At 35.7% G+C, this 12,538-nt stretch overlaps 1 protein-coding gene across 2 annotated transcripts in view; it reads right to left on the bottom strand.

The window, feature by feature from the left end:
* FREM2 (FRAS1 related extracellular matrix 2) overlaps positions 1–12,538 on the bottom strand; it is a 301,513-nt gene that overhangs the window by 141,254 nt on the left and 147,721 nt on the right. For both annotated transcript variants that reach the window (XM_036454946.1, XM_045588592.1), the window contains exons 3-4: positions 6,994–7,140; positions 1,947–2,177 (exon numbers count right to left, since the gene is read on the bottom strand). In XM_036454946.1, coding sequence (XP_036310839.1) covers positions 1,947–2,177; positions 6,994–7,140 — 378 coding nt within the window. The remainder of the gene's footprint in view (positions 1–1,946; positions 2,178–6,993; positions 7,141–12,538) is intronic.

Raw genomic sequence — 12,538 nt, 5'->3', positions numbered from 1 at the left:
AGTAAATATAGAAAGTTATGTATTAAGCCGAGGCCGGTTTGGCTCAATGGATAGAGCATCGGCTTGGGGACTGAAAGGTCCCGGGTTCGATTCCGGTCAAGGGCATGTACCTTGGTTGCGGGCATATCCCCAGTAGGGGTGTGAAAGAGGCAGCTGATCGATGACTCTCTCTCATCGACGTTTCTAACTCTCTATCTCTCTCCCTTCCTCTCTGTAAAAAATCAATAAAATATATTAAAAAAAAGAAAGTTATGTATTAAATAAAATTCATAGTCACTGAAAATTTTAACTAAATCACAAATATGTAATTTAAATAATATAAATGGATAGATAGAATTATAGGAGTATAATTATGAGCATGTGAGACTCCAGGACATATGCATGTCTGTATATGTTTCTGTGTATGTGTAGAGGGTGTGTGTAAAGTAATTTTTTGGTTTTAAATTTGTGAACCAATATTCTAAAACTTGTCACATATGACTTCAGAGCACCCTATAAACATAAAATAAAATGTCTAAATGTTTTTAATATCCCACTTCTCAGACCTATTATTGATATAGGGTGTTGCTCTGCCCTTATAAACAGGAAGGCACAGATGAGTTTAAGTGTCTTATTCCTTATAGTAAAGTATGACAATTATACCAATTGAAAAATAAAATATCAAGAAATGACTTTAAACGAACTAACAAATAAGCCAGTTTATATGAATTAAAGCTGTCATGGGCTTTTTAAAAAGACAGAAGCTCTATTAAGCAAGGACTTAACCAAAACTCAGAAACAGAAGAAAATTTAATTATTTATTACTAGTTAACACAGGTAAAATTAATGCTAAATGTTTCTTAATGAAAATTATAAATGAATTGAACTTCATATTTACTAAAGGCAGAAATGTTAAAGAGATAGAGCCAGAGAGCTTCAGTTCTCTTATTTTTTCTCTTTAATTATTCAGTCTTTTAACCCAGAGATTTCCACATACGTCTCCATTTCATGTATTCAGTAAATTTTTTCTTCATAGAACATTTACTAATAAGAGTTTTCTGACTGATTAAATAAAGTAAGCTGGCAGTTTAAAAGAAAGTCACATCTGGTGTCTGACAGGAGTTCAGCTCTAGAAGAGTCTTTCCAAGCTTTTTATAAATGCCAGCCTTCAAAAAGCCATTCTACCTTTTTTTTTTTCTTTTTCTTTTTTTTTTTTTTTCTGACTGAATTGAGGCAAGTTAAGACTGTAGACATATAGCAGGAGGAGGGAAAAGGTCAAATTAAACATAAGAGCAATGGTGCTTATTTCTACCAACATTAGCCAAGGGTGTGCATTGACAAGAAACATAATCTATTAAAGATTAAGAACAATGATGTAAAACACCAAGAGGTTGGAGTGGGTTGAGTGGGTATTATGTAATAAATCTAGAAATGTATAGCCAAATAAAAATTTTTGGCTGGTGAATATATGAAAGAAACTTGAAAAAATTAAGTTCAATATGGAGAACAAATCAATTTAAAAATGGTCTAATTCTTAAACTAATTATTTAAAAGATATTTTAAGACATTTAAAAAACTTAAAAATTAATGAATTAACTTAAGAAAAATGAGATAAATAATGTGGGCTCTAAAGGATAAAATTATAGCATGTTGACAATCCTATAATTATTTTTTAGTATTTTCTTTTTAAAAAATCTTTATTGTTGAAAGTATTACATATGTCCACCTTTTCCCCTCATCGGCCCCCTCCAATCCATTCCTAACCCCATTTACTTGAAAATATATAGCTTCCCTTCATTAATTTTTGCATTCCCTCTTTCATCAGCATATCTAAGACTATTAAAACATTAATCTAAAAAATTCTCTCTACAGAAAGCCCAAACATTGAATTTAAAACTTTCTTTATAAAGTATTTTATCATAAAAACTCAACTAACAGCAGGAACACAAGTTGACAACAGCTCTTACCATCTCCTGGGTCAATGATCTCCACTGTGGTCACCGTGGGAAATTCCAGAGCTGCCAGCACTGGTTCTGAGAGAACCACCTGGAAGGTCTCAGACTGTTCATGTTGCTCATCACTCATGATGTGCACTTTCCATGTGGCCTTGGTCTGGCCTGGGTTGAACTGCACTTGTTTCTGTGCTTTACCTTTGAAATCTTTGTCTTTTTCTGCAGTCCCATCTCTTGTGCCAATACCTTCACAGAATCATAAAATCACTATCTTAGTTTCATTTTTCAGTTGAATTATTAAAGTTTTCCATGTTAATTTTTTGTACATCACTTGATTGTGTACTGTAAAGTAGACCCCATTCTTATTCCATGAAATGGATAATTGGGTGTGGCTCCTACAATGGAAATATTCCACTGGAGGTGTTTATGATTCTATTCTACTCTTGCCCCATTGTGGGGTGTGTGTGTGTGTGTGTGTGTGTGTGTGTGTGTGTGTATATGTATATATATATATATATATATATATATGTTAATCCTCACCCAAGGTTTTTCCATTGATTTTGAGAGAGAGTGGAAGGGAGGGATGAAGAGGGAATAGAGAGAAACATCAATGTGAGAGAGGCACATTGACTGGTTGCCTCCTGCATGAGTCCCAACTGGCTCAGTAACCAATCTGCAACTCAGGTACATGCCCTTGACCAGGAATCAAACCTGGACCTGCCAGTACTCAGGCCAATGCTCTAATCAAAGCATGTCAAACTCACCACCTGCAGGCCCAATGCCTCATTTATTTGGCCCGTGTTAGCCTTTGAGTTTGACATGCTTGCTCTAATAGCTGACTCACACCAGCCTAGGGCTTACTAAATAGTAGTATTCTTTAAGCTAAATTTGTATTAGAATTTCTATGATCGAATGCTAAATTTGCTTTGGGTGAAAAATAAAGATTCCCTTTTTATAATAACACATAGTATTTACTATGAGGGCAGTGCTAGTCTATCTTGTTACTTAAAGTATGGTCCATGGACCAGCAGCATGAGCAACATCTTGGAGATTGTTAGTAATGCAGTTTCAGCCCTACCCCAGACATACTGAGTCAGAATCAACATTTTAGCAAGATCCCCAGGTAAATCTATGTGCATTAAAATCTAAGGATGGGTAGACACATACTACATACCTCATATCTCCACAAGATTCTATGTAAAATAGGTGCCCCATTTTAATAAAGGATGAAGAAATGATGTATAGATTCTGGAGGAAATGTATTAGTCCATACTTTAATCTACTGTGGTAGATGAGACAGTCAAGCATACTCAATGTCAAAACAATGCCTTTCCTTGTCCATAAAACATATTTAGCGGGTAAACCATATATATAGTAAATTATATTATTAGATGGGGCAAAAAAACTCTGGAAATTAAAAAGCTTATAAATTGTTTAAATGTATGCTTTTAAGAATTCTAGTATTAATAATAAAACAAAACATATTACTTTATATACTAAGTGATGCTAACACTCAGTCTTTTTGTCTGGTCTGAAAAAAAATGGCATGGAGGTTATGTAAGATACATTTGGAATGAATTGATTTTTTATCATACGTTGGCCACATGGAGGCTTTGGGATCATAGGCAAATTATTAACTACCTCATTGTAGACAATTTAAGAGCACGATATGTCATAGTTGAGAGAGTCAGCTCTGGAGCCAACCTCAGTTCTGCCCCTTAGTAGCTGTGCCGGTCTCCCTGAAGGTTTCCCAGTCTAATTAGCATATTACCCTTTTATAAGTATAAATGTTCTATAACTGGTGACAATAAAATTCTTGATGCAAATCATTTTGTGAATAATGGGCATAAAACCTTTCTATTTCCTTATCTGTGTGATAAGGGATATAAAGACATTCTTCTCATGAGGTTACCTATGTAAGTTATTGAGAATTATGTGCCTGACCTATAATAAGAACCCAATAAATGTTAACAATCATTATTATCACTTCATAGTGCATAACTTAATAAAGTTTCAGGCATTTAATAAGCACTCAATAAAACATTAATTGTTTTAATGAATAGAGGGCTGTTATAAGGAGTAAAAAAATAAAAGTATTCAATGTGCTTAATGAAATACCTTTTATTAGCAAACTAGTGGCCTGGTGCATGAAATTCATGCATAGGGGGGTGTCCCTCAGCCTGGCCTGCACCTTCTCTAATCTAGAACCCTTCAGGGGATGTCCAACTGCCTGTTTAGGCCTGATTCCCTGTGGGCCTAAACAGGCAGTCGAACATCCCTCTCGCAATCCTGGACCACTGGCTCCTAACTGCTCACCTGCCTGCCTGTCTGATCATCCCTAACCACTCTGCCTTCTGGCCTGCTTGCCTGCAGCTGTTCACCCATGCCGGCCTCACCCTACTGCCTTCTTGCCCCCTGCTGCCCTCCCCAGCTAGCCTCCCGGCCCCCAATTGCCGGTCTTCCTGAAGGTCTCCCGGTCTAATTAGCATATTACCTTTTTATAAGTATAAATGTTCTATAACTGTTGGCAATAAAATTCTTGATGCAAATCATTTTTGTGAAATGAATTATACATTTATTAATGGCTAATAAATGTATACTCACTTATGAAAAAATACATGTATAAATTTCATGTAATTTATAATTTACTGTGTTCCTGAAAATAAGTGATATTTTGCTTTTAGCTATAATGCAAAATATCTACTTCTAAAAGTCCATAAGTAAAAGTGGAGGTCACAGAACAGTAACATAAAACATACTCATTGTAGAGCTCCTACAAGATTACCCTTCACTTTAATTTGACTTTCATTTCCAGTTCTAGCAACAATCTATTACTATCTCCCAGGATTCATGGGTATGGGCTGCACATAAAAGTCTTTCCAACTTTCTATCTCCTTAGGTTACTAATTAACATGTAAGGTTAACCAAGCAGAGTTATAAAACCTTTGTAAAATTGCTGGTGTTGATCTCACATAGAAAATATTAGTGCATTAGAAAAATAACTTTACAAGAAAAAAAAGACTCCTGTTTGACATTTTAACATTCAGCTTTTAAAAAAAAGCAATGGAGAGAAAAAATCTGAAAATATTGCTTAAAAATATTTTTCAACTATTAACATTCCCATTGCTACAATGAGCTACTTGTGAGTGAATAAGTAAATAAACTCAGGAGTGGGAATTCAAGTAAAATGCAAATAACTGAAGGAATTATAAAGAATTCTTAAGTAAGGCAGCATTCTAGTTATTCCTTTGATTTTGCTCTGATTTATTTCTAAGCACAAAGCACAGTGAAGATTAATTTCTCATTGACAAAAAGAAAGACAGGACCATATTCTTGTTCTGCAGAACATGTGTGTGTGTGTATAGAGAGAACATGCTTCTAAAAAAGAGAGCAATAAAGCATTCACTATGCTCTAGGAAGGTTAAACACAGAGTATAAATGACAACTTAAGAAGAGGCACATGCAATAAAGAAGATGGAAGCAAAGTTGCCTTTGCTGCAGAATAATAGCACTGCAGGCAGACCAACCCCACCTAGATTCAGAGTAACCTTAAATAAAAGGTCAGCAGACCCCAGCTGATATGACTAAGTGGTTCAGCATTGACCCACGGACCAGGAGGTTACGGTTTGATTCATGGTCAGGGAATATGCCTGGGGTTGCAGGCTTACTCCCTGGCTGGGTGCATGCAGGAGGCAGACAATCAATGATTCTCTCTTATCATTGATGTTTCTATCTCTCTCTCCCTGTCCCTTTCTCTTTGAAAAGAAGTAAATTAGATGAGCATAGTGTGAAAACCCCTCTTCTAAAACTATAAAACAAAGAGTATATTTTAAATTACAGGATATTATCCAGCATGTAAACATCAGGGGAAATTATGGGGAGCAGGTGAGAACTATGACTGTGGCAAGGATGTATGTATGTGTGTGCTCATGTGTGTGGATGGGGATCTACTATTTAAAGCACATGTGTCAAACACAAGGCCCGCGGGCCAAATCCGTCCTGCCAGGCCTTGCAATGTGGCCCACACCGCGCTGTCATCACTGCACTCTGCTGCGTTTCCATCACAATGACAGTTTATGACTGTTCAGTAAACCATTCGGCCCGAGATTTAGGCTGGATTTTAGATTTTGGCCCCTTCTCTGATTGAGTTCAACACCCCTAATTTAAAGCATTTTAACTTATAGACCATTAAAATGTTCAAATAGCGTTTTGAAGACATAAACACAATTACAACTTTTTATTCTGCCAAAATTTTTCTAGATTCGTATCTTAGTTGATACTTTCACTCAATAAAAGTTCTTTTGTCTATGAACATTCTATCAGTCTATATATATATCTAGACTGAAAATATATATAATATGGTACAGAAAATACATAATTACTTGGGTGCTATTATTTTTTTTTATCAATATACCAAATATTTTGTGCCAACTATATTACTGCCTAAAATTACCAATATACTTATTGGTTAAAATACCTACTTTACACTTACATGAAATTGAATGTGAGCTTGAAGTGGAGTTTTAGAAAATTGCTTTTGACTCTGCTTCATTCCAAAGGGCAATGCAGCAAATGATTAGTATTTAAAACTTTTCTGTTGGTATATATTTTAACTCATATTTCTTATTTTTACAGTCTTTGTCTTGATGATTTAGCCTTGACATAAAACTTTTGGCATTGTCAAAACCGGTTTGGCTCAGTGGATAGAGCGTCAGCCTGCGGACTGAAGAGTCCCAGGATTGGTTTCGGTCAAGGGCATGTACCTTGGTTGCGGGCACGTCCCCAGTGGGGGGTGTGCAAGAGGCAGCTGATCAATGATTCTCTCTCATTGATGTTTCTAGCTCTCTATCCCTCTCTCTTCCTCTGTAAAAAATCAATAAAATATATTTTTTTTAAAAACTTTTGGCATGTTTTTCTTTAGCAGTTAAAGGACATTTAAATGTCAACATCTCCCTAATCTTTAAAACTAGAGCAGTAAACAAAAAATATTTTAATCATTATAAAATTTTGAACTTTTGCTAGAACACTGGGATTTTGTGACAGAAGTGGAAATTAAACTTACTTATAAATGAAGTATCTCCCAAGTAACCTCTACGTTTAATAATAACATCTATAAATTTGGAGTCCTCATTGATCAGGTAATATTCCTTTTCAAAGGAGATCCATGCCCAATTCAGGTGAAAATGCTGCTTGGTTAACTTGTTTCCACCTAGAAAACAAAAATTTAAAGCACCAAATTTGTGAATGAATGACCTTAAAAATTCCAAGACTACTTTAATAATGCAACATGATGAACCTCTAGCCAGACTCACCAAGAAACAAAGAGAGAGGACCCAAACAAGCAAAATTAGAAACTAAAGAGATGCAGTAACATCGGACTCCATAGAAATGCAAAGGAACATAAAAAATACTAAGTACAAATTTATTCCAACAAATTGGACATCCTGGACAAAGTGGACATATTCCTAGAAAAATACAACCTTCCAAAACTCAATCAGAAAGAATCATAAAACATGAATAGGCCAGTAACTACTGATGAAATTGAAGCAGTAATAAAACACACACACACACACACACACACACACACACACACTCACAACTCCTAGCAAACAAAAGCCATGGTTCTGATGAATTCACAGGGTAGTTTTACCAAATATTCAAAGAATAACTAATTCATATTCTCCTCAAGCTATTCCAAAAAATGTAAGAGGAAGGATCACTTCAAAACTATGTGTATGAGGCCAGCATTACCCTAATTCCAAAACCAGACAAAGATATGACAAAGAAAGAGCACATAGATGCTAAAATCAACAAAATTTTTAGCAAATCAAATCCAGCAATGCATTAAGAAGGTCATACATTATGATCACATTGGATTTATTTCAGGAATGCAAGGATGGTATAATATTCTCAAATCAATAAATGTGATATTGCACATAAAAAGATTGCAAGACAAAATCACATGATCATATCAATTGATACAGAAGAAGCATTTGACAGAATCCAATACCCTTTTTGATAAAAACTTTTAGCAAAGTGGGAATAGAGGGATAATACCTCAACATACTAAAGGCCATATATGACAAACCTATAGCCAACATCATACTCAATGGGCAAAAACTAAAACAATTTCCCCTAAGAACAGGAACAAGACAGGGATGCCCTCTATCACAACTCTTGTCCAACATAGCTTTGGAACTCCTGGCCATAGCAATCAGACGAGAAAAAAAAAGAAAAGAAAAAAAAAAGGCATCCAAATAGGAAAGGAGGAAGTAAAAGTCTTATTATTCATAGATGACATGACATATTGTATATAGAAAACCCTAAAGACCCCATAAAAACCCCCACCAGATTTAACAAATGAATTTGGAAATGTAGAAGACTACCAAATTACCATGCAAAAATCCATGGCATTATATATACCAACTAGTGGCCCAGTGCACAAATTCATGCACATTGAAAGGGAATTAATTAGGATAAATACTTTAATATCACTATTCACCCTTTCTCTGTAATTGAAATGTCAGAGATTAAAGAAAATTAGTAAAATGTATATGAAAATAATATATAAATTTATTAATCAATACACAATGACAACATAACAACATCAAAAGCATAATACAAAAACATGATATAAAAACATTGATACAAAAATGACCGATAAATTTATTAAACTTATTCTAATATCTCCCTGTATACCATATTAATAGTAAAAACAATTTCAGAGTGCTTGACTAATTTCCCTTGTAATGAAGTATTTACAACTTTAACATTACACACTCTTCAAACTTGAGATAAAGCAACATATAAATGACCATGTCCAAAAATGGGTTTAGGTAGGGATATTCCTACTCTGTCTAGAGTTTGTCCTTGTGATATTGTAATTGTCATGGCAAATGCTGACATCACATTTTGGAATTAATTTAAATGGGAGGCCAGTGTCAGACAGGTACAAATCAATTCTTGGAATCAGAATAACCTCTCCTCTGTGGATTCTGTTAATAATTCAGCTTCAGTTATGTTAGGTCACAATCTATGTATATAAAACCTTAATATGCAAATAGACTGAATGGCAGAACAACCGAACAACCAGTCACTATGACATGTGCTGTCAACCAGGGGGAGCACGGGGAACATGACAGATGTAAGACACCGCAGGATGGTGGAGTAGGTCAGCAGGGGCGCCAGACTGGACACCAGTCGCTGTCATCAGGCTGAGCCTCAGGTGGTTACTGAAAATTCTTTGCTCCCACACACCACAGTCCCACCTGGCACTCACACCTGCTGCCAGCACTGGAGCTGCAGCTCCCACTGGCTACCAGCGCCTGGCACCAGCCAAGATCACTTGGCACCATCAGCAGGCACAAGTGGTAGCTCCTGGCCCCAAATGCCCCTCAGGGCTTTTCCACCTCCCCCCACTCCTGAGGAGTGATTAGGGCTGGCAGCTGCTCTAACACCCACTTCTGGTGCCAGCCCACTCACACCCACAGCTGGCCGGAGCAACTGCTCTCACCTGCTACTGGCTCCCAGTGCCAGTCCCAACCACTCTGTGCCATCAGTGGGTTTGAGCAGTGGCTGCCAGCCCTGATCACCCCTGAGGGCTTCTCCACCTTCCCAAGATCCTGAGGGGCAATTGGAGCAGCAGCCGCCACTCTGATGGCACTGGCCCCAATTGCTCAGCACCTTCATCACATGGGAGTGGTGGAGACTGGAGCAGGGCTGTCAGCAGACAGGGGACATGGGACTGTGAGGGGAGGGGTGAACAGGGGTTTGGAGATGATCTGAGACCCACCCTTGTGCCCTCCTCAACCTCATGCCCACAGTTCCTCCAAAGGTGCACAAATTCATGCACTGGGCCCCTTGTCTTTTGATAATAAATCTAGTGCCATTACAAAGACCCCATTTACTATTAAGATTTCTCAGTTGTATGATGATTGCACCTACTTTCAATTTTAATTTATGACACAGCATTCCCGAAGGAGTAATACTATTAAAAATTTTGATGGGAAAATTTTCCTTTTCGACATCATCTATTGGAATCATCACTCAAATAGGTGTGAAAATCTCCCTCAAGTATATCCAAAATCTCATCATTTAATTTATGAATGTGCTCATTTTTTGGACAAAAAATTGCATGTTTAGATATATTTTTAATATTACCTATAGATATACTATTTCCAAAGGTAGCTTCAATAATAGATCCGTTACAAATCATTTCATGTGTTATTTCAATAATATCCATTTCTAAAATGAAAACTGTTACCAAGTATGTAATCTCCAAGTTTTACTAACCATTTGCTATAACTAGAATCATCTGATCTCCTATTTGTTTTAAGAAACAACTTTCTGCCGAAACCGGTTTGGCTCAGTGGTAGAGCGTCGGTCTGTGGACTGAAAGGTCCCGGGTTAGATTCCGGTCAAGGGCATGTACCTTGGTTGCGGGCACATCCCCAGTACGGGGTGTGCAAGAGGCAACTGGTCGATGTTTCTCTCTCATCGATGTTTCTAGCTCTCTATCTCTCTCCCTTCCTCTCTGTAAAAAATCAATAAAATATATTAAAAAAAAAAAAAAGAAACAACTTTCTGAAATATCTCCAAACATTACAATACTTTAAACTCATTTGTACTATGGCTGATTGCATAGCATGTGGCACAATACTGAGACATTGTCAAAAATCATCTCCAATAAGGAGAACTTTCTCACCATATGCAATATTCAAATTCGTAATTTCTCTTAGTAATCTGCCTAAGTCATGTTTATAGCATAACTGGATCCTATTGTGCACTCATCAATAATGAGAAGTTGGACCTTTTTAATGGTTTTAGCAACTTCACTCTTGTATATCAAGTCTAGACATTGAAGTTTCATTTAATGGAATTGGTAATTTATATTGGGAATGAAAGGTTCTTCCATCGAGAAATAAATTTGCAGCAATTTCTGTAGATGCTACAAGACTCATGATCAACATCAACAATCCATGGGTAAAACCTCTAATATAATCTATTAAAACTTTATAAAGATATGTTTTTCACTACTACCTAGACCATCCAAGAAAAAGCATTTGGGGTGTACAGTTTGAGCCTCGGTGATGTAAATTATAATCTGAAAGGCTGCCAACTGTTCATTCAGAGAATTTATCAAAACCTCTGCCTGTTGTCATAGGATTCATCACATGTAATTGTATTCATTAATATAGTTTGAAAATTTGAAATGCGAACATTTCATTCCATGCAATGTGAATACTTCTTGAATTTCATTAACATGCATTTTACAGTTCACTCAGGCACCTTCTCTTCAGTGTAATTTCCAATAAAAATCTTCAATAAAATGAGGTTTATTTTCATCCCATAATTTGTCAGAAGGATATTATATATATGCAAAAAGTTGCCACAATTGTTTTGGCATAGTAAGAAAGATTTCATCATCAATCGTATCTTTCCCGATAGTGTTGTCAATTAATGATTCTGTTAGCAGCTTCATTAAATGTATAATAAATTACACCTCCTACAGTTCACAGATCAGCAAAACTTATCGTATCTTTTACATGAAGAAGCAAAAGTCCAAGATAATATTGTTCTGGTTCTTTAAAGCTCACAGTGAACAGTCTACCTAATACTTTATCCCTGTCCTTTTGGCATTTTCTCTACAAAGAATTATTAAACACATAATGTGGAATCTCTCAATAATAATAATTACATATGTCAGAATCTTCTCTATTCAATAAGAACAAAGCCATCAAAGTCGAGTTATGCTTTTTAGCCCTATCTATTACTTCAGCAAAATCATCAGTATAAAAATACAAATTCTGATCATTTTTCAAATGAATAACTAATTTTTTGATTGTGTGAGATTAGTCATACATTTGCATTGCAAAAAATCTCCAAACAGCCTTAGGAGCGCTCACATATCTGGAGTAAATGAAGTCCTGTACTTTGTTATGATTGATAATATTTTTTTCAAAAACTTGAATATTTGCACAATTGTGCCCTTTATAAATGTATTTAAATAAATATTTGGCACTTTTAATGGATGCACAAACTTCAACTTTTATATGACTGTTATATTTAAGGCATAAATATGGGTCATAAGGGACACTCCGAGTGTTATAGACAACTTTATTTTTAATAGACATCATGCTACCAGATCTTCATTTGTATTTGGGATATCCATCAATATTTCCAAAGGTTGATTTTGAAATTCTTTTGAACATTTTCCATGTTCCATACATGGATTATTTGGATTTTGTATTCCACATGGTCCATGTATCATATTTGATTTTACAATTTGAAAAAGTCGAGGATACTTGTCTTCACCTGAAATTTCTGCCTTAACTATGCGGTAAATGTCATCTTCTGCTCATAATTTGAATTCACAATGTAATATCAATAATATGTGAGCATGAAGCAGTCCATGTTTCTGAAATTCAATGACATGAATTTTAGCTGTAACTTTGCTAAATAAATCAAATTTACATATATCATTTAAAAGAGCATTCAGCTTAATATTAAAAACTCTGACTACCAAGTCAAATCTGTTTTCAACTTTTTGCCAGTGTTGTAAATTGTTTGTAATATCTGATCATTTTGGATTGAAATTGGGCTTGACA

The sequence above is a fragment of the Pipistrellus kuhlii genome, unplaced genomic scaffold (genome assembly GCF_014108245.1).
Source record: "Pipistrellus kuhlii isolate mPipKuh1 unplaced genomic scaffold, mPipKuh1.p scaffold_m20_p_3, whole genome shotgun sequence".
NCBI classification, from domain to species: domain Eukaryota; kingdom Metazoa; phylum Chordata; class Mammalia; order Chiroptera; family Vespertilionidae; genus Pipistrellus; species Pipistrellus kuhlii.
The sequence above is the reverse complement of the archived record's forward strand: the minus strand, read 5'-3'. Positions and strand labels throughout refer to the sequence as shown.